General features: G+C 42.1%; 1 protein-coding gene across 3 annotated transcripts in view; it reads right to left on the bottom strand.

The window, feature by feature from the left end:
- Positions 1-257: 257 nt before the first annotated feature.
- The window catches only part of LOC115153284 (AT-rich interactive domain-containing protein 5B-like), a 77337-nt gene continuing 50465 nt past the window's right edge, over positions 258-27129 (bottom strand). For 2 of the 3 annotated variants that reach the window (XM_029698568.1, XM_029698569.1), the window contains 6 exons: positions 20483-20613; positions 19790-20030; positions 13879-13931; positions 12231-12328; positions 3052-3265; positions 258-2909 (listed from right to left, as the gene is read on the bottom strand). In XM_029698568.1, the coding sequence (XP_029554428.1) occupies positions 987-2909; positions 3052-3265; positions 12231-12328; positions 13879-13931; positions 19790-20030; positions 20483-20613 (2660 nt within the window). In that variant the 3' untranslated portion in view covers positions 258-986. The remainder of the gene's footprint in view (positions 2910-3051; positions 3266-12230; positions 12329-13878; positions 13932-19789; positions 20031-20482; positions 20614-27129) is intronic. The other variant, XR_003867677.1, reaches the window with a different exon arrangement.

Here is a 27129-nt window from a genome sequence, read left to right as displayed (position 1 = left end):
ACTGATTGGCTCAAACTCCACTGCTTAACTTTTAACAAGGCACACCTGTTAATTGAAATGCATTCCATTTGACTACCTCTTGAAGCTGGTTGAGAGAATGCCAAGAGTGTGCAAAGCTGTCATCAAGGCAAAGTGTGGCTACTTTGAAGAATCTCAAATAAAACATATTTTGATTTGTTTAACACTTTTTTGGTTACTACATGATTCCATATATTTCACAGTTTTGATGTCTTCACTATTATTCTACAATGTAGAAACTAGTAAAAATAAAGAAAAACCCTGGAATGAGTAGCTGTATCCAAATTTTTGACTGGTACTGTACATACAATACCTCAGGACCTTGTGGTTTTTTACAGCACCGTGGTTTAACACAGTAATTCCTAAGAATACAGATGTAGTTGGCTTATACATGAACAGAAACAGGCCAAAGCACCACACTAGAGAGCTCTAAAAAGATATTAAAAACTTGATTGAAGGTGGAGTAGCCTAATGCTTAACAGCTGCATTAAGTTTTCCAATGGCAAACTTTGCGTAAAGAGTCTATTTTAGATAGGCCCCTCATGTTTTTTGTGTGTTTCAACCTGATAAAATCCCCAGAACACATTTGGAGGATGAGGTTGTTGCATTGCAGTGATGTAGTCCATCCCTTTGGAGACCCAGCAAATCTGATTATCCCCGGACATGCATGCCAATGGCTTTTCTCTGTCTCCCGTCCCTCCACACTCAAAGATAGTAAGAACCTGACTGTTGAGCGAGAGAAAGGACCTGGTTGGTGAACACAAACACTACAGAGTGCAAATTGAGACAAGGTAACTTAAGTGGTGATACAGCACAGTGCAAAAACAAACAAGAAATACAAAAAATGTAACTGTGCCTGACTAAATCCACCAGCTACAGTTAACCAGTGTTGTCATGCTTACTGAATAATAGAACACTAGATCCACTGTCCCAGGTAGAGACAGTTAAGCTCCATGTGGGTTTGTCTGTTAGAGTCTGGTGCTGGGGTGCATGGAGGACAGCTGTGGGTGGGTAAGTGTGGACAGGGGGTACAGGTGGTGCAGGAGGTCCCCGTACAGGGCCGCCCCCCCAGGGTGCCTGTAGAAGTGATGGGGGCTGGGCTGTGAGGCCATCAGCTGCCTCTGTAGCATCATGGAGTGGAAGGCTAGTGGAGGGACCAGGGGGGACACAGCTGTCTGGCTCTTCAGGTACTGGAGGTTGTGATGGAGGGCGTCCTGCATCCCAGGGTACATCCCTGGGTAGAAGGGCGCGTGGGGAGGGTAGGTGTGGCCCTCGGGAATGTGGAGGTGGATGGCGTGCGCCGGTTCAGCTGGTTTGAGCTCCTCCCCCTGTGGGTCGCCCCTGCGGACAGAGCCGGCGGGGTGCATGGGGGTCACCACTCGCACCTTGCGGTCTGGCACCGCCTCGTTCTCTAGTTCCCCCAGGCTTCTTTTAATGGGTCTGGAGGCACTGACAGTCTCAGCGTGGCTTTTAGGGTTGAAGAAGGGCTGAGGGGGGTCTGGGTTTTGTTTTGGGGTAGATATAGTCATGGGGAGGACTCTGCATGCTTTGGGGTGATAGTCTAAACTCTGATGCATCATGGGATATGGGAGGCCACAGAAAGAGGGCTTTGTGAAAGACATCCTTTGAGTGACAGGCTTGGAAATACTGAAATCACGGGGTTCCTCGTCCAATGGTCTATCCCCATGTGTTTGTGTCCTCTCAGAGAAGTGGGGAGCTCTGTAAGCCAACCCTTCTCTGTCAGGATTGTTTAAGCTGAAGCCCTCGCTGCTCTGACATTCCCCGATAAAATGTCCTTGTTTGTCTCTGTTGGGATAATTGGCCATTCGCTCTTGACTCAGACAGTTCTCTGTCTGCCGGTAGAGGTTGTGTAGGTGAGGGGAGGAGTAGCAGTCACCTGCAAAGCCTGGTGGTGCCTGACTGGGGTGCTGCTGCATCCGTGTCTCCCCTGCATTCTCCACTCCATCCTGGTGCTCAGTCCTGTGGAGGTAGTGGTGCCAGGGGGGGTTGAGCCGGGGCTGGAAGTGGCTCACTCTGCAAGTGAAAGGCTCAGACAGATCCCCCAGAGGACTCCTCTCTTGCTGGGGTTTGACGCTTTGGGCGTGCTGGATTACAGAAGGCCTGAAGACAGGAGCCATCTCTGGGCTGTCCGGGATGGAGTCCTGCCTCAGTTTCACCACCTCCTCTACGCAGCTGTCGCTCACATCACCCACGCTGGCTGATGGAGTGGGAGGAGGAAGAGGAGGGGAACTGAATGAGTAATGACTTGTCTCACAGACTTGGGATAGGAGCTTCTTCTTGGCTAGTGGGGACATGACCCCCAGGTTGTCCTTGGAGTATGCTGTTGGCGTGTGCACGTGACACTGATTTATCTCTTTGTTTTTACTGGGGGAGTCCTGTTTGTCTGTGAGTGACTCTGTAGAGTACAGCTGCAGTGGGGGTGGGCTCTGCTTACACATGGGCAGCACCTTACCCACCCTCCCACCATGTCCATAACCGTGACTGTCTGTGTCTTTAGCTACCGGAGTGTCAGGTGTGCTTGGGTCAGCTAGACTGCTATACCTAGGCTTACTGTTGTTGTTGTCCCAGTTGTGTGGATTTGGGGTCTTAGAGAGGGTTCCATCGGCTTGGTCCCTTTGCTCAGGGTTGAATGTGTCTGATTGTGGCTGGCTGGGATGTCTCCACTCGGGCTGTGGACACAGGTCACTGTGGAGGACAGGTGTGGCTCGGTGGCAGTCTGTGTTGGGGGGATTCAGGCAGGATACTTCCTCCTGGCTCAATGTCTCCTCTTTCTTCAGGGTGTGTTGTAACTCTTCTTCAGGCTCCTTTCTGGGAAGAGGATCCTGCTTCATCACTGCAGGCTCCTGGTTCTCCTCTTTCTCCTCAGATACCTTAGTGGGAAAACATGCCATACTGTTATTCAATACATATACATGATGCATGTGTGACGTTGGCATATGTTATCTTTCTAAGAAAGAGTGTGTGTGAACGAGAGAGTGTGAGACAGACGGACAGAAAATGAATAGGACTGACCTGTGAGAGCTCCCGGCTTTTTGCTGTGTCGTCGCTCTCTCTCTCCTTCCTGGCCACCTGTCTCTGGTTTAGTCCACCTTTAGGTCGTTTCGCTGTGACCCCTTTGGGTTTGGCACCCCCCTCTTGGGCCCCATGCTCCTGTTTTTTGGGTTTGGCTGAGGGGAGGGGTTTGTCCTTCTCTCCTTTGGTGTACCTCTCATAGGGTAGGAGGAGCCTGGAAAGATCAGAGGGGAAGAGATTGAGTTAACCTTAACCTGAAACAAAGTTAAGGCTATAAATGTATCACCTCTTAGGAATGCTGTTACACACCCTGCCCATGTAGCTGCAATGAAACATGTCGAAATATCAACAAATTTTTAAAGATTAACAACTACGCGGTCTCTCATAAGTGGTGCTAGGAATAAAACTGCAAAGTTCAATCAATTTATAAGAATTCCCCCACACACGATTACCTCTGCATGTGTTTATTAGGTGTCAACATTTCGGGTTTGGGACCTTTTTCAAGACATGACAGTCAATAATGAAAAGGGCCAACTTATATTGTAAGAGGACATTCACATCTAGATAAACCAGAGATGCTAGGCCTACAACTGTGGCATAGACAAAGACACAACTTGAATTACATCTGAAATTCTGAAAGGAACTTTCAACCTTAATTTTGACACTTGACTGACCAGAGTACACTGGTGGTGGGCGTGAGTCAGTTAGTATAGACTATAGAGCATGCATCAACACAGAGCTGGTATGTGCTGAGAGAGCTGGGAAGCCAACTAACACCTGGCATAGGGCCCGGAGATGAGGCAAGACTGAGGCCCCCAGTGAGGGCGTGTTAATCTTTACATCACATTACCAGGGAAACAGTTAACACACTACAGCTGCTAGAGTAACTAAAAAAACATCCATTCTAACTGAGCTGTGCTGTTGATGAGACTACAGGGCGGGTTCTGACACCATGGGGGTTATTATCACCAAGGTCTTATCAAATGTGTGAAACAATATAAGGACTGACGAAAATGCTGAGAAAAACATGTGAAATACTCTAGGTTAAACACCACAAAACATTACAGTATCAAATATCGAAAAGAGGTACCAGCCAGTGATGAAATGTTCAATATTATTTTGGAAAGCCTCGCCTCAGCCATTCCTTTGTGAGGCCAGCTTTCATGATAGCAATCCAAATGCTATTAGGAAACAACTTAGGCATGAACACGTTCTCATGTGTGCACATTAAGTAGTTGCTCAATTCCCTTTTTAAGGGACATTGTGGTAGAACAAACAAGGAATCATTAGTGGTTCGCTTGTTCACAAACAGAAATGCCTTTAAAGTACCAGTGCAGTCAAAAACGAGGTTGGAATAATACTGTGAAATGTTGAAAATTATGATAATGCCCTTTTAGTGTAACAGCTGTTTGAAAAGACCACTTGAAATATCAGTCTGTTTTGGTGGGATGGTGTTTTGGTCTGCCTGGTGACATCACGACACTCGCCAGAGGTAGCGCACGACACTCGTACCCCTTGAAGCAGGGCAGTGTAAGCAGAATTGTCTCATTGAGCTATTTTTTTTGTTACCTTTATTTAACTAGGCAAGTGAGTTAAGAACAAATTCTTATTTACAATGACGGCCTACCCCGGCCAAACCCTAACCTGGACGACGCTGGGCCAATTGTGCGCCGCCCAATCACGGCCGGTTGTGGTACAGCCTGGAGTCGAACCCGGGTCTGTCGTAACGCCTCTAGCACTGAGATGCAGTCCCTTAGACCGCTGTGCCACTCAGCAGCCCATACTGTATGAGCTAACACTCATACAGTATAAATGGTAATAGCAGAGCAATGTTTTTTAAAAGGCTGAAATGTATACACATTTTCCTAATATCTGAGACTTGTTTTATTGAGTTTTTACCTGAAATTGCAGTAACAGCCTGTTACATTCTGAAATTGTTACAGTAGCTGCTGGCTGCAATGAGCCACGTAAAACTATGGAAGCCCATCCCCACCACCAAACACATGTCAAATGCAGATCATACAAATAGGATATGTTTTTTCATTGTAATATTGTGTGGACATTTCAGAGGTGGCGCCACAGGTCCCTGAGTGGTGGGGGGGGGTAAATTGTTTTCCTGGGGCCCAGAGTTTTACCCGATCGCGTAGTAACCTAAACAACTCCAGACCCTAGTTGTAGCCACTAGCGGTTCTGGGGGGGGCAGTGCCCCTGTGACAACAATTTTGGACCCCCTTGTGGCCCCCCTAAATGTGGAGTATGAAATAATTTGTACATAACACATTTTTGCTATCGTTCTTTTTTTACATCAGTTATTAGACAGTGGCAACGATGATGATTATGAACATGGTCTTTTGCCTGCAATGCAGTGAAGAAAACGATATGACAACAATAACGTCTAATGTAACTGGCCCCTCTAACAGTACAACTGGCCCCACCTTGGCCCCCCCAGTTGAAATGGTCTTGAACCGCCACTGGTTGTAGCATACGACATAGTAATAAATCATCTGTAAAAACAACAATTTTATATGGGCTATGATTGGACCAGATTATCATCTGGTTAAAAAAAAACTGGCTTTAGGGAGGATGAAAACATTAAAACCCTTTACACAGACAGAGACAACAACTGCAATTGGACAAAAACTAACTGGGCTGAGTTCGCTGTATGCAGGGTGGCATCGTGTAGGCCTTTGCATCTGTAATTAAAAAGATACTCACACAGTATGTCATCACTGTTGATTGACTTAATTCCAATCAATCATTTTGGATTAAAAAGGCCTAGGTAGCCTAGCCACCGAAGTGTGAATATAAACCACATTTGATCACATTCACATTTTCACAGAACACAAATAAATGGGCCTATTTTAAGCAATAAAAACAGAGCTTAGGCTATAAAAACCTGACGTTACGTTTCCCCTGGCCAGGCCCAGATGGGATCAGAGCGCATAGCAGACTCTAGGCTACCTGCAGCTGTGGTTGTTATCAGGAGGCTACAGTTAATCAGACTGAAGCACAGACTAATTGTGCACGTTGACAAATCATGAGGCATTTTAATTTTTGGTGGTGGGTATGGCCTTCCATATAAAACATATTGTTGTGGTTAATTCACTTATTCTCACGGTTTCAGTCGCCATTTGCTTTTACCACATATGATATTGATAAAAATGAAGCCTAGTTTGGGGGTTAATCGTACATTTTTGATAGGCTAACGTTAATTGATGAAGACATGCTGTTACCAACTCTGTGCTTGTGGAATGAAGCTAAAATGTAATGAGTGTAGCCTACAGATGAGAAAATAAACCCTTTGTACCAGTCAAAAGTTTGGACACACCTATTCATTCAAAGGTTTTTCTCTATTTTTACTATTTTCTACATTGTAGAATAATAGTGAAGACAAACTATGAAATAATGCCAAGAGTATGCAAAGTTGTCATCAAGGCAAAATATTTTGATTTGTTTAACACTTTTTTTGGTTACAACATGATTCCATATGTGTTATTTCAGAATTTTGATGTCTTCACTATTATTCTACAATGTAGAAAATAGTAAAAAAAAAATAAAAAAAATGGAATGAGTAGGTGTGTCCAAACTATTGACTGGTACTGTACATGCTTGTGAATTGTTGCATTATTCAAGAGTGTAATATGGTTTGGTTGCATTATTCAATAGTGTGATATGTTTTAGAAGAACATTTTCTGTCATTGTTGAATATGTTGTGCTTACTGTGATATTTATGGTCAATTTGAGCAGTGGACCAAACATGTTGCGTTGCCAGCCACAACGTAAGGCAAGGATGTAATGTTATTGAAAAGTAGAATTATCTTTCACCACCCTGCTCCTCAGACTCTCCTTTACACAGTATCTTGTAATGGAAATAAGGCCTAAGAAAGAGATTTCCAAACCTCTCTGCCAATTACATCTAGTTTTCAGTTTTCCCCTCCCCACTCAGACCACTCCCTGACACTCCTAGCAAAATTCTTGCTTTAGAAATTCCTCTTTTATTTGAAAACAATCACAGTAAGGTACTTAATTGTTACCAAGAAATTTGATACTGAGATAAAAACGGCTGCATTGGTTCAAGCGGCTCAGTGGGATTTCTCAGAACCAAACTGCTGGCAGCAGAGGCAGTAAAACTAAATTTCATCCAGCTGGCACCGGGCCCCAGGCCAAGAAAGGAAATGTACGATTAAATGTGACTTATTTGAAAGAGGGAGAAGGAGAAAATAGAGACGGCGAGAGAGAGAAGAAAGACAGATGTTAATGGAGTGAAAAAATTATTCACCATAAACCACTGCACCATTGAGAAATAATGTGGTGAACTCGACGTGACTTACTGTATAAATAGAGTAAGGAAAATAGGGAGCAATTTCATATACACTGACATTTCAAGTCTGCAAAGATACTGTACCATCTGCTGTAAGAATGAATACCATGCCTTTCTGAGTTTGGCGTCTAGCAATACCAATTACAAATCAGTATCTATTAGCAGACATGGATGAGAATGAAATAATCCTGCATTGAGTTTTAGGAGCTAGGCTACAGACGAAGACAAAAAGTTATATCGGATCAATTCACACCGGGGGGGCTCAGTCGGGGGCTCAACTTACTGTTTAGAGTTAGAATAATAGAATACACAAAGTGCAATTTCGAAATTTGGTTCTGAATCTGCAGTTTTTCTATTGTTATGTCAGTCACTAACAGTCAGTCAATTAGCCCAAGTCAGCAAATTCTTTCGCTTAGGGCCCCCAAAAGGCTAGGGATGGCTCTGACTGCAAGTGTGGCTATGGATGTGGGTATGCAAACGCACGAGCGAATGCGGTCTCTCATGACGAAATTCTATTTTTTTGTGGCCCCCAACCCCATCAAAGTTGCCCTGCACTACATTAATTCTCCAGAATGCCACTGAGAGGTGGGGGTACCATCCATACTGGTGTGCTTGTCACATCTCAGTGGAACATTCTCCTTTAAATCCATGTTACATCACATTTGTTAAACTCAATATTCCAGACAGTCTTTTATTTTATTTATTTTTGGAAATGAAAAAAAAGTAACACTGTTCTTTTAGCACGGCAGGATTATTTTCTGCTTCTCTGCCGCTGAACAGTTAACTATGAAAACTCACATTATAAATAGCACCCAGTGACTCTGTAAAAGACCGATAATAAGTACAGGGAGAGCATATAACATTCTCCTGATCACATAATACAGCAATGATAATACAATATGACTTATGTAAGTAGTAATTTCCTGAAAGCAGGGGGCCGGGTAGGGTGTGCAATCGAGAGGCCATGAAAGGAATTCAGTCCACATGTGAATGCAGCAGGGAGGCTCTTTGCACAGTGATAGGCTACATTTATGTAAATATAGGGCTTTCTCTTATATAAATCCTTGGTTGAGTTCAAAGCAGGAAATGCCTCTCAGGAACACTTCTCGTAATGAATATCACAGGCAATACCAAAATCAAATGCAGCATACTTTCCTGCACACTAGAGGGCAGAATGAGCACAACATGACATGGAGAAGTCAATGAGGGAATTACTCAATGAGGGAAGGAGAGCTTACATTTTTGTGAGGTCAATAAATACTTAACTTCCGCTCATGGCTATTCATCATTGAGCCTTTACATGAGCAGCCATTTTCTATGATGTTCATGGTAGATTTGAGTACGTAACCTATCCACTAATAAAAAATTAAAAAGTTCAATAGGCAAAAGAGACAGACAGTGATTTCTCTAGCATATTGGAATGTAATTAGGCTAAAGACATTTCTTAGTATAATGTATTGTTGTAAGATTATTTGGAAATCACTACAATTGTAATTCGGTGACATAGTCAATTAAGCATGTCTGTCCCATTAAAATAATGCACTTACATGCCAAACAAGCAAATATGTTTTTATCAACAATTAGCTGGTCTGTCATCTGAGTTAAAGGGGATTGACCTGTGGAATCCAAGAAATGCCTAAGTCACCAAAGCGCCGGAAAACCCCTATAGGCTATTTCATTCAGTACTTTTCCTGGTGCTGAAATGTATTTGAGCTGGCGTTCTGTTTAGTTCAGAGGTTTTCTTAATGCGTTAACGGAACCCTATTTTGGGATAGTTTTAAAACAACCTCTTGAAGAGAAGAAGCATAACATAAAATACATATTCATCACCAACTGTTATGTTTAGGCTGCTTCAAAGAACTGGCAAAACAATAACTCCTGTCTGTACAAAAGCAAATACCAATCTTCAGAGCTGAGTCAGAGCGGGATAAACAGACATTGTTCCCTCAGCTTTGGAAAGATTTGGCTTCAAAGCCTCTCTTTTGTAGAAAGTCAACCACTTCAAGTGATCCTGATTCACGCAGTTAAACAGGGCAGTGAAAGGCCTTTTGTCGAGTCTGGAAATACCAGATCTAAAAATGACCTTTACCATTCCCCCAAGGCTAAACTACATTCAACTGCACACAGCTAACCTTAATCATGACAGGTGTTGAGCAATGGATGGTAAGTGTTTGTATTAACTGCTAGATATTATGTCTGTTGTTCACTGTGTAGAACATTATGTTCTTCAATCCAATCTCAACATTAGGAACAGATTTATAATATAGTGAGTCTGTTCATCATTATACATCAACAAAAATCACATGCACTGTTCCTAAGCCAAAGGCAAGAATGTTTAAAATAATACTGTGACTTGTTATCAGTATTTCTGAATGTCTAACTCTGCAAGTATGGCACAATTTGGAAGCCCCTAAATGCAAACACTAGGTTTAAAAGCCTTGTATATTTCATGTATTTCTTTGTTGTGTCAGGTGAATGAGGGAGAGCAATCAAACTTCCTTCATCTAAGTGCTATCACAGCTGTAATCTGTCCAGTAGTTTTTTCCTACAGCTTGTCATTTTAGGTTCTTATAGCAATGTGTTTTTTTTTAACTCGCGTTGTACGATTTGTAATAAAGAGACTTGAGTGTTGCATAGAGGAACAAGAAGCAACACAGAGTAAGGGCTGTGTTTAGGATTTAGTCTACTCTAACATGATCCACGGGGTGGCGACTTGCCAAGTTGTTCCAATTTGTCATGAGTCTATACTCTGTGGGATGCATTTTCAATTTGAGGTGCAGCTTGAGTGAGTGCAGAGGCACACCAATACCAGGAGGAATGCATACAAGAATCAATGATATCATCTGCAATGTATGCAAAAGAAACCAACCTTGTATCCAAACCAAATAAATATTCACACTCTAGTATGTACATGTGGTTATTCATCAGATAGAAAACGGACATTACCTGGTATATTAACTAATATGAGTGGAATTTATTGTTATTTGTTATCCTCTGTACAACCTCTGAGAAAATCATTTTCAATTCCCTCCACTGTTGCCATGGATATTCCCCCCTGCAATTACATAAAAAATCCTATGCATGGCAGGCATTAAATCTGCATTAACACAGGAACTATCAGTGACAACATGTACAGTATAAATGTACTGTTTCTGTAGCAGTAGCAGCTCACACAGAAAGTGAGAGCTTAAATAACTAACGGCAGCAAAAAGCCACTGACCTGTATAATCAAAGAATCAGCATGAAGCGGCATGCAGGGAGAGAATGCAGCAGTCTATTTCAAGGTTATTGATGCCATCTTTTCATGACCTCATTTTTAATTCAGGGAGCAGAGCTCTGACAGCTAATCTTGGGAAACGGTTTAAATAAATATCATTAAAGCTTTCCCAGCTGGAGCTTTAGACCTTGGGTTGGACGTTAAATATAGATTGTTCCCTTTAAGCTAATGCACAGTAGAATGGCTGCAATGAGCAACTTTCCAAATGACAAGTACCTCAGAATGAACAGAACAAAAGATAACCTATGTTCTCTACTGCCTGCTGCTCAACGCCATAAATACAGTCATTATTTCGATCTCTATCATTGAAAATAATTTCTCCAAGGTAACCGTTTCAGATGACTTCCATTAAAGAGGTAAATGGATAATGTGGATCAGTTCAAATTGCAGTCAGGGTTTGGGGACATTCAAAGTCCCAAACAAAAGACCAAGATCAGCGCGTTCAGTTAATATAGTGCAATTACAACCAAATGTTTCCACTACTTCTGACTTAGGGGGGTGGGGTAAATCAAAAGACGTTAGGATAAATGTTGCATGCTCTAGTTTAAATTACTTATTGTGTTCTCAATGCTGAGTAATCATTAAGGGAAAACAACGACGCCACCAGGGACCAAACACATACTTCACCAAACCGACAAACAGGGTCATTTATCATATACTTCCAAGGGAGAGAGAATAGCTTTGTTTCCTGAGCTAATACGATGAAGTTAATTGCCCTCCTAGCTGCTGGAATAGTGAGCCTCAGCTAAAATTCTCCTCCCCTGGCCTGTTTGGGTTCAGCTGAGATTTCCCGCTCTCTTTCTGACAGGGTGATATTCACTGCAGTGGGGATATTTTGGGGATGTATTGATTCAGCACAATTTCTCAGCTTTCTGTGGCTGTATTGAGAAAGGCCAGCGCAGCAGTCACACCTCACTGGTCCCCCCAACCCCCTGTGCTGACACTGTCTATACCAGTCCTCCTACTCATGCAGGGCTAGGAAAGGGCTTTCAAAAGGCAGAGCAAATACAGTCCCTTCTGGCTGCACAGGAAGTTTAATTAAGCTGCAGTGCTATTTGGGATAATCTAACTACTCAACCATATTCAAGTATCCAATTTGGTATGAACTCGTACATAGACAGAGCATAGATAAACCTACACATATTGACTGAGCAATTCAGCCTGACTGTTTGTCATTTGCCTAGATCTATACACATACTCACTATATGCATTCACAATATTGCTCTGCATGCCCTCTTTTGACACGTAATCTGTGTGTGCATGCATAATATCCTCAGGCTCCCCCAGGATCATATCCGTTTGCTGTTTGCTTTGGTTCAGACCATCTCAATAAAAAAGTCTGGTTGGAGAGAGAGAAGTGTGAATGGTTTGGTGAATATAGCTGTGCTCTGTGTTAGTATGCATGGAGCAGCAGTGTGAGAGAGAGTCTGTGGACATGGCTAAAGACATCATGTCAGGAATAGGAAGGAAGCCTTACTTCCCTAAGCATGGTTTACATACACCTGATACTGGGGCTGAGAGTAGCGCTCCTCTTCCTCCACTGCATTAGGAAAATGGGACAGGGCTTTGTTAATAACTCACCTCTCGTAGTGTCTTCGTGTGCATGTGGCGGCACTTGTGCTCCCTGGGTTTCCACCCAGCTCATCATATACATTTTTCCACTGTCGGCGAACTGTGATCTGAGAGAGAAAATCATTTTAATTATGCTGTATATAATTCTGTGACAACATCTTTATAGATAGTCATTTTCCTAGTGTGAGTGGTTAATACTAACAAAGTTATTAAGTGTGCCACAGAGACCATAAAGAATTGTGTCTTTTAAGCCCAGATTGGCTGGGCACCAATTGGTGTATGCCACAGAAATAAAATACATCAAATCACCACTCTCTGATGCAAAACCATCTCCATAACATGCCACCAGCTGTAGCTGGCTATTGCAGTCTCTACCTCAGCAGGGGCAAAACAGGGAAAAGTACAGTACAGTGGTAGAGATGCATTAAATGCCTCCCAAGTGGCGCAGTGGTCTAAGGTACTGCATCACAGTGCTAGCTGTGCCACTAGAGATTCTGGGTTCGAACCCAGGCTCTGTCGCAACCGGCTGCGATCGGGAGATCCATGGGTTGGCGCACAATTGGCCCAGCGTCGTTAGGGGAGGGTTTGGCCGGCAGGGATGTCCTTGTCCCATCGAGCACTAGCGACTCCTGTGGCGGGCCGGGCGCAGTGCACGCTGACATTTTGTGACGTTTTTATTTGTTTTGGTCTTCAGCAATGTTTTCTTTAGGCTGTTAATGCACACAGAAAACTTTCTCGAGGCAAGCTGAAGTCGTTAGCCAAAGTCTACACCCCATTGTCGGTGATTGGTCAACAGTAGGGATTCTTCAATGAAGTGTTTGTTGTAATTCAACAAGAGACAAATTGTTTATGTCCATTTTTTCACTTGAGAAATACCGACCCAAACACCTTGGTTAGATGTAAAATTGCTCTACTAAGATCACCTCGGCAAAAACATCAAAATGAACAACATATTTCTTGAGTTATATTAGATTAATTCTGACTATTTTGAGGAAGTGTATACAGACTAAGGTGTCTCAAGATGGACAAATATCTATTGCTGCTCTTTTCTCATGTTCAGGGCAAACTTTTAAAGGAGTATGTGAGCACACTCATTTGGTCAAACCGAAGCATGCAGAAGACTTAAGATGCCACAGAGTGATGAGTTATACCATTAAATACATACTGTAACTACACAAACCAACCACATGGCTTCCTGCTCACAAAGCAAGCATGAAAGTGATAATCAGCTGTAGATAAAAGGACTTCAAAGGAAACACATCCCGATTAAATGACAAGTTTCCTGTTTATAGTTTGGCGGCTCGTCTCTCTGTATGACTATATGTGACTAACGAACTAACCAATATTCACAATGCATTTACTCTTCACATCAAAAGACGTAACAATTTTGGAAACACTTCCCAACTTAGTACTGAACAAATGTGAGGTACACTGCCAAGCGAAAGGTCCCCGTTCTGCTGTCTCACTGTATATAATAGACACCTTGATTTTAGAGCCTCAACATGGGAAAAAAAATGACAGACTTCACAAATTTCCCTGAAATGGGAGGGTAACGTGTTTTCCACTTAGAGGAGGTTTAAAACAACGGTATCATTTTGCGAAATGTGGGCCTGACCAAGATTGTGAAGTATGGCGCAGGACATATGTAAACACTTACCAACTCATATCCTCCGAGTTTCTGAGCAGCTTGAAACATAGTCCAAAGGTTTACTGTTAGAGGGACAACAAACAGGGAGATCAATGGTATTCAGTCAGATCAACAAATGCAAATATACTGTCACATACACTGCATTCGGAAAGTTTTAGACATTATTGCAAACGTACAGTACCAGTCAAAAGTTTGGACACATCTACTCATTCAAGGGTTTTTCTTTATTTTTACTATTTTATACATTGTAGAATAATAGCGAAGACATCAAAACTATGAAATCACACATATGAAATCATGTAGTAACCAAAAAAGTGTTAAATCAAAATATATTCTATAATTGAGATTCTTCAAAGTAGCCACCCTTTGCTTTGATGACAGCTTTGCACACTCTTGGCATCCTCTCAACCAGCTTTATGAGGTAGTATTTTATTGAACCTTTATTTAACTAGCCAAGTCAGTAAAGAACAAGCCCCCCCGGCCAAACCCTCTGCTAACCCAGACAACACTGGGTCAATTGTGGGACTCCTGATCATGGCCGGTTGTAATACAGCCCAGGATCGAACCTGGGTCTGTAGTGACACCCCTGAGATGCAGTGCCTTAGACCGCTGTGCCACTCGGGAGGCTCACCTGGAATATATTTCAATTAACAGGTGTGGCTTGTTAAAAGTTAATTTGTGGAATTTCCTTCTTTCCTTCTAAATGCGTTTGAACCAATCCATTGTGTTGTGACAAGGTAAGAGGTGGCATACAGAACATAGCCCTATTTGGTAAAAGACCAAGTCCATATTATGGCAAGAACAGCTCAAATAAGCAAAGAGAAATGACAGTCCATCATTACTTTAAGACATGAAGGTCAGTCAATACAGAAAATTTCAAGTGCAGTCGCAAAAAACATGAAGCGCTATGATGAAACTGGCTATCATGAGGACCGCCACAGGAAAGGAAGACCCAGAGTTACCTCTGCTGCAGAGGATCAGTTCATTAGAGTTAACTGCACCTCAGATTGCAGCCCAAATAAATGCCAATACCATCCCTATGGTGAAGCATGGTGATGGCAGCATCATGCTGATTGCAGCCCAAATAAATGCTTCACAGAATTCAAGAAACAGACACATCTCAACATCAGCTGTTCAGAGAAGACTGCGTGAATCAGGCCTTCATGGTCGAATTGCTGCAAAGAAACCGCTACTAAAGGACACCAATAATAAGAAGAGACTTGCTTGGGCCAAGAAACACGAGCAATGGACATTAGACCGGTGGAAATCTGGTCTGATGAGTTCAAATTTTAGATTTTTGCTTCCAACCGCCGTGTCTTTTAGAGACGCAGAGTAGGTGAACATATGATCTCTGCATGTGTGGTTCCCACTGTGAAGCATGGAGGAGGTGCGATGGTATGGGGGTGCTTTGCTGGTGACACTGTCAGTGATTTATTTAGAATTCAAGGCACACTTAACCAGCATGGCTACCACAGCATTCTGCAGCGATACGCCATCCCATCTGGTTTGCGCTTAGTGGGACTATCATTTGTTTTTCAACAGGAAAATGACCCAAACCACACCTCCAGGCTTTGTAAAGGCTATTTGACCAAGGAGAGTGATGGAGTGATGCATCAGATGACCTGGCCTCCACAATCACCCAACCTCAACCCAATTGAGATGGTTTGGAATGAGTTGGACCGCATAGTGAAGGAAAAGCAGCCAACAAGTGCTCAGCATATGTGGGAACTCAAAACTGTTGGAAAAGCATTCCTCATGAAGCTGGCTGAGAGAATTCCAAGAGTGTGCAAACTGTTATCAAGGCAAAGGGTGGCTACTATGAAGAATCAAAAATGTATTTTAATTTGTTTAACACTTTTTTGCTACTACATGATTCTAAATGTTTTATTTAATCATTTTGATGTCTTCACTATTATTCTACAATGTAGAAAATAGTAAAAATAAAGAAAAACCCTTGAATGAGTAGGTGTGTCCAAACGTTTTGTCTGGTACTGTATATAAACCCCCCCCGGAAATATCACATTTACATATGTATTCAGTACTTTGTTGAAGCACCTTTGGCAGCAATTACAGCCTCAAGTCTTCTTGGGTATGACGCTACTAGCTTGGCACACCTGTATTTGGGGAGTTTCTCCCATTCTCTGCAGATCCTCTCAAGCTCTGTCAGGTTGGATGGGGAGCGTCGCTGCACAGCTATTTTCAGGTCTCTCCAGAGATGTTTGATCGGGTTCAAGTCCGGGCTCTGTCTGGGCCACTCAAGGACATTTAGAGACTTGTCTGCATTGTCTTGGCTGTGTGCTTATGGTTGTTGTCCTGTTGGAAGGTGAACCTTCGCCCCAGTCTGAGGTCCTAAGCTCTCTGGAGCAGGTTTTCATTAAGGATCTCTCTGTACTTTGCTCCATTAATCTTTTTCTCGATCCTGACTAATCTCCCAGTCCCATGAAGGCCTTATTCACGCAGTCTTCTCTGAACAGCTGATGTTGAGATGTGTCTGTTACTTGAATTCTGTAGGTACCTTTTGGCAAACTCCAAGCGGGCTGTCATGTGCCTTTTACTGAGGAGTGGCTTCCGTTTGGCCACTCTACCATAAATGCCTGATTGGTGGAGTTCTTCCATCTCCACAAAGGAACTCTGGAGCTCTGTCAGAGTGACCATTGGGTTCTTGGTCACCTCTCTGACCAAGTCCCTTCTCCCCCTATTGCTTGGTTTGGCCGGCCGGCCAGCTCAAGGAAGAGTCTTGGTGGTTCCAAACTTCTTCCATTTAAGAATGATGGAGGCCGCTGTGTTCTTGGGGACCTTCAATGCTGCAGAAATGTTTTGGTACCCTTCCCCAGATCTGTGCCTCAACACAATCCTGTCTCGGAGCTCTACGGACAATTCCTTCGACCTCATGGCTTGGTTTTTGCTTAACTGAATTTACCACAGGTGGACGACAATCAAGTTGTAGAAACATCTCAAGGATGATCAATGGAAACAGGATGCACCTGAGCTCCATTTTGAGTCTCATAGCAAAGGGTCAGAAATACTTATGTAAATAAAGTATCTGTTTTTTATTTATAGTACACTTGAAAAAAAATCGAAACCTGTTTTCACTTTGTCATTTTGGAGCATTGTCTGAGATTGATGAGGATTAATAAAAAACATTTTTAGAATAAGGCTGTGATGTAAAATATTTTGGAAAAAGTGAAGGGGTCTGAATACTTTCCGAATGCACTGTAGCCACATAAACTACTGTAGATACATCCTGACACCTAGCTAGCTCTGTAACACTTCAGCTGAAGGGGATTTGAATAAACACCATTATGAGCATGAAGTATTACTTGACATGTTAGCACTCGTTACCAATGTTGGCTCAAACGCCAATGCCATTTTGCATAGAATTTTACATGCAAAGATCCAATGACAGATGATATCACATGGATTAGAGCGGTTGTGTAGCATAGTGATTAGGCAGGTGATCAAAATCCAACAAAGACCCTTTCAGATGAATCTTGAAATCATTCCATCTCTGACAGTATATTTCCCCGCAAACAATGAACCCACTTTATTGTGCGATTTTCCAAACAATGACATTTGTATCTGCTTTCTGTAACATCATTGTAACATCATTTTTAAATGAAGACCTATAAATAAGGAAGGTTCGCCTAGGGAGAAATCCATCAAAATTCAATCTTTGCGTACACAAAGGCTTGCATTTTTCAAAATGACATTTTCCTATCTCTGCATTTGACAGCATTGATTTTTCCTTTCTCCTCTTCCGTGGCTGTTGTCAATGAACAGGCAGAATAACAAAGGAAGCTGGGTGGGTTCTATTTGAACTGCAGAGTGGCATTGTGTTTTCAACTGGATAGCAGCTAAGGCCTATTAATGGGGTTGTTATGCATAGACTGTAATTACCACAATAGCAAGCAGAATTAGGAAGCACAGAAAAAAAAGAAAATAAGAGAATGCTTCTTTCTTAGATTACTTACTGCCTGTTTTTTCTCTAATTCACTCTATTCAACAGGGCAATTATCACATGGCAAAACAGACTAAACACAATGTAGACTAAAACAGACAAGTTCAAACAGGTAAATAATAAACAAGGCAAAAATAACCTCTCTAAAGGCAGGCTGAAATAATGTGCATCACCTCCCCTACCCAACTCCTCATTCTCCTATTTGCGACTAATGCAATTTAAAATGTGCAATATGATGTCAAACTGTACCAACACTGACACACACTCCCAGCCCCCTCCTTGTACATTCAGAATGTGGTACCAACACTGACACACACTCCCAGCCCCCTCCTTGTACATTCAGAATGTGGTACCAACACTGACACACACTCCCAGCCCCCTCCTTGTACATTCAGAATGTGGTACCAACACTGACACACACTCCCAGCCCCCTCCTTGTACATTCAGAATGTGGTACCAACACTGACACACACTCCCAGCCCCCTCCTTGTACATTCAGAATGTGGTACCAACACTGACACACACTCCCAGCCCCCTCCTTGTACATTCAGAATGTGGTACCAACACTGACACACACTCCCAGCCCCCTCCTTGTACATTCAGAATGTGGTACCAACACTGACACACACTCCCAGCCCCCTCCTTGTACATTCAGAATGTGGTACCAACACTGGGAATAGCTGTTTGTTCAAGTGAATGGAATATAATGAAACCTCTTTTTGTCATGTGGCTTTTCTTCTTCTGAAGTTCATTTATCTTACCTCCTGTGCAGCGAGCAGGCACACTGCTAAAGCTAAATAGATGGCAAAGAAGACCCAAAGAAGCTTCCTTTCTGGTGGAACAGATAACAAACTTTGAGCTGGAGGTATAGCATTGCCCTGTGTAGAATATGCCATTAAAATAAAGGGGATAGATTGACCGATTCACTTACAGTATTTCACCTGTATCTGCACTGCTCTGTCTGCCCTACATTGTGCTTTAGAGGAAGTGGAATTGGTAGCTCTGTGTGCATTTCAGAGCCAATGGTTTAGAGAAGAATATGTCATTAAATGGCTTCTGTTAACAATCACACAAAGCATGTAGGAGGCACATTGAAAGAGGACAGGAATACATGTGTATTACCGTTCGACAATCCAGTGCTTTTAAACAGTTGTTTTCTTAATTATAGACCACTCATAAAACAAATACCAAAAACACCATTTCCATAACAGGAAAGTTTTGCTTTGATACTTGAGGCTATTGCAGTGACTGAAAGGAATCATGAAAGCTGATTGCGTCTGAGCATATTTTGTAGTAGTTCTATTTTTTTAAACAGTCAAGTTGCCAAGGACAAGTTTAAATTGCATTATTGGAAGCTTTAATGAGAAGAGTCTTGCTTGGTTTGTAATTCAGAACATGTACTGTATGTAAAACGGTTGGCGTTATGCTTCGATTCAAACGATGCTATGCTGTAGACTCAGTAACTACAATATGCATGCATACTGAGTCACTATCATATCATCTCAACCACATTGGCCAACTTAAGAACAGCCTCTTTGGTGTGAAGATGACGTCTCTTTCCAAATATCTATATGGGGTTTAATCGTGAACCACAGCTTACATTTGTATAGAGAGACTAACATGTAAAACAGCTCACCTCTTTTTGTATAGAGTGAATTGCACCACAATGACGCATGGCTGTGCCGAGAAATAATATTGAATGACGGTTCTCGTATGGTTCTCTATATAAGACATAATCTTCCCTAGCATGTGAAACCTCATTGTTGTGAAGTGAAACATTCGACCTACATAAGAAGCGTTTGATCTGAGCGAGATGTGCTTCCCATGCATGCGACGCTCTGACAGTGTGAGAAGAAGCGTTATGGACCCACATATGATGCTTTTTACAGGACCTGGTGTGTGAAGATTATATATCCTATATTCAAAGCTTATATGAATATAAAAGGAAGATATTTCACTCACTCTGCTTAAATCCCAGGAAGGGGATCCTATCGATAGGTGTGTCCCTCTCTTTCATGTACTTGTATAGGGCTACTAGGAAGGCCTGCTCGTCTGCACGACTCTCCTTTGATGATTCCTCGTCCTCTTCTTTCTCCTCCTTCTTCTCCCTCTCCACCTTCTCCTCCACAGATGCCTGTTTACAGATCCTGGGTTTGGCCATTGTGCCCCTAGTGGGAACCGTCACCTTGCAGTTAGGTTTTACCTGTAGGAAATATAAGAGTGGGAGTTGAAGGGTTAACACTCAACAGGAAGTGGGGGCTATTTAATGAATGCATGATTCTGTCAAAAGGATTATCATATCACTCCATATAAATCACAACCTTTACATTTTTTAATCAACCAAACTGAAATAAAGTGAAGTGAATGGCGAAGGCACACAAAGATGGAGGAATTCAGATATGATGTCATTGTTTTAAACTACGGCTAGTGACATGGTTCAATGTGCAAATAAACCAGCATAATCTTTTTTTTTTTTGCAGTCTGGGAACTAGAATTGGGATCAAATTTACTGTGCTAATGCAGATACAAAAAAAGAGTAATGAGAGCAGTGTATAATACAACGAACTTAGCAAAATAGTTATTTGTGGTAAGTACATGGGGCCATCATCTTTATGCATGTCCACTATTAAATCAAATGTTATGTGACTGGTGTACCTTGGTGGGAGACTTGTTCTCTGGGGTGCTGGGTTCTTGCGGTCCCTGAGGCCCCTGACTGTGGCCCTGGGAGTCCCTTCGCTGGGACACTGACAGTTTCTTCTTTCGTGGCCGACCCTTCAGGTTAGGGGCTGAGAGTATGGGGACAAAACATGTGCTAGTTAGTATCCTAGTGACAATGTTTCTGGGGAAAGAAAGACACAACCACACACAGGGCCTAGGGAAGGAAGATAAGCAAGCTAATTCTGAATTATTTGTATAATAAGCATTTAGCAAATAAACATTTCCATTCTAGGTTTCAGGAGTGTAGCATAAAAACTATGGAAATATCTGAATAACAATTCCAATCCTCTAAAGTTAAATCCATGAGAACATTAGGTGATGTTGTTGCACAACACATACACTGATCTAATCATTATTTCCATTCTTAGTTTCCTTGTAACTCGCTGATTTGAGACCTTCAATATTGTCAGTTATAAAACACATAAACCTGTCTGATTGGAGTCCTTTGTTAGAGGTATTGAGATAATTCCACAGTACACAAAGTATTTTCAAACCTCCAGAGTCTTTCTATGGTCACATTTTATGTCAACCACCAACTGTATTGTAACATCTTGGCAGGCTGCCTTCCACTGTAACAATAACAATGATAAACTAAAAGGAGAGAGGAGGCACTCGATTTGAGCCAGGTTAAGTCAAGTAGTTCAGAGCGACATTCCGTGTGCAATGACAATTAAATTACGTCCAAGGTTAGAGGCAGCCAGGGGAATAATTTTTTGCCGAATCAAATTCTCATCATGGTTTGAAGAAAAAAAATGTTAAAAAAACAAACCCCAATGAAATCAAGGAGGAAGTAATTACAGTTGGTGAACGCTATTGTGACTCAATGACCTTTCACTTCACATTCTTTCCAAAACAGGCAGAGAAAAAGGCAAGGAAAATTACACCATGTTCTGTAATCAGCTTGGCAACTGCAAGTTTTCACAATACTTGGCCTGATTGTAATACAGGACAGTGCACTGTATAATATTTTTATTTTCCCTTTCTTTCTATCTTTATTTCTTTCTCCCTCTATAAAGCTGAAGTCTTACAATACCCTGAAGTCCAATCCTTTGCGTAATGGATGACTCATGACTGTTAATACAAACGAGCTGACCTGAGCTCTACCTCATTGAGATTTGTTTTTCACCATGTGAAATCAGTTTAAACAAGAGATTCCATTTCTAAAACAGGCCTACGTAGGAAAAAGTGCCTAAATAATACTCTCAGGGCTCTATTTTTCAGCTGGGGTTAAGGAAGTGCTAGTGTCAAACACACGTTAAGTTTGCAATTTCGTCATGTAAAAACTGGCATTTTCCAGCCCTAAAACGAGGTTCGGCCATTTATATGTCTTATATCAGCTCGCTTGCACTCAGATAGGCAGGGTGGGAATGTTTGAGGTGTGTCCTTAAAAACATGATCCAAAGTGATAATTTCTGGCAGCGTTGTTAGGGATATTTAAGACCAACCAAAAGCTGGTTTTAGCGGTAATGCAGTTGGTTACAGTGCAATCAGAAAGTATTCAGACCTCCTTGACTTTTCCACATTTTGTTACATTACAGCCTTATTCTAAAATGGATTAAAAAAAAAATCCTCATCAATCTACACAAAATACCCCATAATGAATAAGCGAAAACAGATTTTTAGACATTTTTGCACATTTATTAAAAATAAAAAACAGAAATACCTTATTTATTTTATAAGTATTCAGACCCTTTGCTATGAGACTGCAAATTGAGCTCAGGTGCATCCTGTTTTCATTGATCATCCTTGAGATGTTTCTACAACTTGATTGTAGTCCACCTGTGGTAAATTCAATTGATTGGCCATGATTTGGAAAGGCACACACCTGTCTATATAAAGGTCCCACAGTTGACAGTGCATATCAGAGCAAAAAAACAAGCCATGAGGTCGAAAGAATTGTCCGTAGAGGTCAGCGACAGGATTGTGTCAAGGCACAGATCTGGGGAAGGGTACCAAAAAATGTCTGCAGCATTGAAGGTCCCCAAGAACGCAATAGCCTCCATCATTATTAAATGGAAGAAGTTTGAAGTTTGGAACCACCAAGACTCTTCTTAGAGCTGGCTGTCCAGCCAAACTGAATAATAGGGGGAGAAGAGCATTGGTCAGGGAAGTGACCAAGAACCCGATGGTCACTCTGACAGAGCTCCACAGTTCCTCTGTGGAGATGGGAGAGCATTCCAGAAGGACAACCATCTCTGCAGCACTCCCTCAATAAGGCATTTATGGTAGAGTGGCCAGACAGAAACCACTCCTCAGTAAAAGGCACATGACTGCCAGCTTGGAGTTTGCCAAAAGGCACCTAAAAACTCTCAAGACAATGAGAAACAAGATTCTCTGGTCTGATGAAACCAAGATTCAACTCTTTGGCCTGAATGCCATGTGTCACGTCTGGAGGAAACCTGGCACCATCCCTACGGTGAAGCATGGTGGCAGCACCATGCTGTGGGGATGTTTTTCAGCAGCAGGGACTGTGAGACTAGTCAGGATCGAGGGAAAGATGAACGGAGAAAAATACAGAGATCCTTGATGAAACCCTACTCCAGAGCGCTCAGGACCTCAGACTGGGGCAAAGGTTCACCTTCCAACAGGACAACAACCCTAAGCACACAGCCAAGACAATGCTGGAGTGGCTTCGGGACAAGTCTCAATGTCCTTGAGTGGGCCAGCCAGATCCTGGACTTGAACCCGATTGAACATCTCTGGAGAGACCTGAAAATAGCTGTGCAGCAATGCTCCCCATCCAACCTGACAGAGCTTGAAGAATGGGAGAAACTACCAAAATACTGGTGTGCCAAGCTTGTAGTGTCATACCCAAGAAGACTCGAGGCTGTAATCACTGCCAAAGGTGCTTCAACAAAGTACTGAGTAAAGGTTCTGAATACTTATGCAAATGTGATAGTTTTTTATTTTTAATGCATTTGCAAACATTTCTAAAAACCTGTTTTTGCTTTGTTATTACGGGGTATTGTGTATAGATTGATGAGGGGGAAAAAAATATTTAATCAATTTTAGAATAAGGCTGTAACGTAACAAATTGTGAAAAAGTCAAGGGGTTTAAATACTTTCACGAATGCACTTAATAGTATGAATTTTGACAGCGGAAACTGAGCTCATCCAGCTGTGACGCACACTGCCCATATGCGCATGGAACGAGAGTAGCCTAATGTGCTTTTGGTGTCTGTATACTTCGTATTTAGTAACATAAAAAACGTGTTTTTTTTCATTAAAAACCAAGCATATCCTCCCCTCCTCTCAATTAAGTTTTTTTTTGGTCTGCCCATTGCAATCGTGTTCTAGTCAAAACTGTTGATAAAAGGTTTGGCTCCTGAGACCGCTTGGAAATAAATCTTAATTATAAATTAAAATATAAAGCAGTGAGCTGACGTTCCCTTTTTATTTATTCATTGCAAGCAGGCCCACATTATTTTAGCCTTGCAAGTCCTGTTTTGGACCTGCATAAAACCCCCTCCATGATGGAGGCTACGTGTCCACACCCATCATGAAATAAAAGATGAGAACCTTCGATGAATACCGATGAACATCGTATTTAGAAGTTATCTGTAACCTGTTAAAATTGCTTGTTTTCCCAAGCCCTCCCTTAGGTCTACTATAACGAAGGCTGGTTCAACAGCAATGCGTGTCTGTTTTTTATGATATCATTATATTTTAAATGTATTTATTGTTGTTGTTTCGTTTAATTTTATTACAACCAATCTTATTAGAATGATTCACCTTCCTGGTTTTATGCTTACCACGTCCGTGGCGCGCATACAATGCAACCTCTGATGTGTGAATGTGATCTGATCTGTAAGTTGGTTCCGATTATGTTCATAAAACAGCCCTATTTGGGAGCAGACCCTATATCAGTGTGAATACTATAGAAGCCATGCAATTACTTAGAACAATGTGGACTAGGTTCAAGTTAACTATTTATCCAAGATTGGTCTACATTTTGTTATTTCGTTTCTGTAAGCTATTTAACAAACTATAACAGACTAACATTGGAATTGGAGTTGATTCCAAGGCAACATATAAAAGACCGTAAATACACAACTTGAAGCAACCACATATATCGCCATGAAGCACGTTCTGATTGGCCAGTGCCTCGACACACACACAACTTGTTTAGTCATCAAAACCCAGCCCTTTCGCACCAACGCCAGTAAGTACGCTGATAATTGTAATAGTGAAAATAACAAAAATATTTCTGACACACCCCTGAACCTATAGAGCTACCACCTGCGCTTAGAGTTACCATTGTGTTAGGTTTGTTAAAATAGAGCCCTTAGATTTACCATTGTGTTAGGTTTGTTAAAATAGAGCCCTTAGATTTACCATTGTGTTAGGTTTGTTAAAATAGAGCCCTTAGAGTTACCATTGTGTTAGGTTTGTTAAAATAGAGCCCTCAATGTGGGTCTTTTTTAGAAACCCAATCCGTAAGCTCATGACATTGAGCATGTAACTCAGACGAGAGCGTATTGTGTAATAACACTGTGTGCAGTGCACATTTCACAGATCAAATGCTGCAGATGTGAAGACTGGGAGATAAATGTTACATGCTGTTTATGATCACTATGGCTGAGATTCACTGATTTGCAGATAGTGGTTTTAGAAGTTTGTTTGATTTTCACAGCAGTGTATCCTGGATGGAGGGAGTTGACACTTGATTTAGAAACTGATAATGCAATTCAGTCTCAATTTATAACGTGTGATTTGGTTATAGTGAGAAAAATAAATTCTGGGGCACAACTAATCGTGTGTGTTAACTCCTCTGACTACATCAGAGGTTTGTCTTTGAGCTGATGCCATGGGTTTGACATGGATCTGTCGACATCTGTGCTAGTTTAAAAACATCAGAAAGCCCCCCTCAGACTTTCAGCATATCGACTTCAAATGAGCCTCAAGGTCAAGTGGAGGAATGTGAGGAATCATTTTATTATTCTGAGCCTGTTTGCCACTGATCATGTTCCCTGATGGCAGTTACATAAGGAAACCACCTCACAATAACACACAGGCATTAGGTCTGCTCTGGCTTTTTTGGGGGTCACTGACCTGACTTAAGGTTGAATTTGAAGGTTGCTGGTTCAAACCCCTGGAGGAATACACAGCTGTTTAAATGGCCAGCTGTAAAAAGTGGCAGAGATTTAGAGTGCAGGTCAAATGCATAAGTTACCTTGAATAAAAGCTTGCTCTCTTGGCAAAGGCATACATAAAATCACACCCTAGGGAAAATCCATCATTTCTGTCATTGAGCAGCACCCCAGAGGCATGAAAGTCACAATAAATTCAGCAGTGGTGCAAGCTGACAACTTGATCTTTTGATGCAGTCCAATGCTCCTCTTAATGTCTGACAGTACTTTGTCTAATTTCTCCAATTCAATTAAGAACTAGCACTTCATTATCATTCCGCGGACGCCTTGTTTGAAAAAGCCATTAGACACCTCAGAATGGGTTCTGACATTCCACATTGACAGTGTTGCCACGGGATCTGAAGAACACGCCAGCAGGGGACGTTCATCTGACAGATTCCCTGGGATTATGCAGCAATGAATATAAAGAACACTGTATAAAAGTGAAGAATAACATTCAACCTAAATACGACCATAATGATGTCTTGATAGCTTGAAATTATAGCTTCCATTCACATACTGTATGATCCTGTTTTGAACTATATGCACTATTTAAATCTGAGCTGGCATTGGTATATACTGTAGAGCGATGGTGCAATAACACTAAAATGCTTCCTTGCTAAAATACACTGCTGCTGCAACAACGTCTTATGAAATGCTACTGTACTCAGTGAAATAAAAATCCACAACCACATATAAATGAGCTGCACTCTTTACTGAATCACTACTGACGCAAGTGCCACTTTGACTCTTGGTCCAAAATAGCAACTTCTTTGTTTTTATTCCCACATGACTTTCAACTAATTATAGGGCCTATATTTCATTGACGTCCAAATATGCTTTTGAGAGTCCGACATCTTCCCAGCAAAAGGGAGAAATGGTTTCACTACAACCCTGTGACCCAAATAAGGCCAAAGTTCATATACAGAGGAGGGAAGCACAGTGAAAAATCCATCAGGCTGAAAATCCCCTCTGACTGCCAGTTGTGTGTAAAGTGTTGGGTATTATTAGAACAATACAAAGGAGCCTCCCGAGTGTGACAGCGGTCTAAGGCACTGCATCGCTGTGCTAGAGGCGTCACTACAGACCCGGGTGCTAGAGGCGTCACTTAGTCCAGCGTCGTCCGGGTTAGGGGAGGGTTTGGCCGTGGGGGCTTTACTTGGCTCATCGTTCTAGCGACTCCTTGTGGTGGGCCGGGCGCCTGCAGGCTGACGTTGGTCATCAGTTGAACGGTGATTCCTTCGACACATTGGTGTGGCTTGGCTTCCAGGTTAAGCGGGCGGGTGTTAAGAAGCGTGATTTGGCGGCTCATATTTCGAAGGACGCATGACTCGACCTTCGCCGCCCGCACCCGTTGGGGACATGGCTAACACAAAGGCTAACAAGGCTAACACAAGGCTAACAAGGCAAAAAATACAAGGTTAACACAAAATGTTCAGAAAACCACAATTCTAG

This window comes from Salmo trutta, chromosome 18 (genome assembly GCF_901001165.1).
Source record: "Salmo trutta chromosome 18, fSalTru1.1, whole genome shotgun sequence".
NCBI classification, from domain to species: Eukaryota; Metazoa; Chordata; class Actinopteri; order Salmoniformes; family Salmonidae; genus Salmo; species Salmo trutta.
The sequence above is the reverse complement of the archived record's forward strand: the minus strand, read 5'-3'. Positions and strand labels throughout refer to the sequence as shown.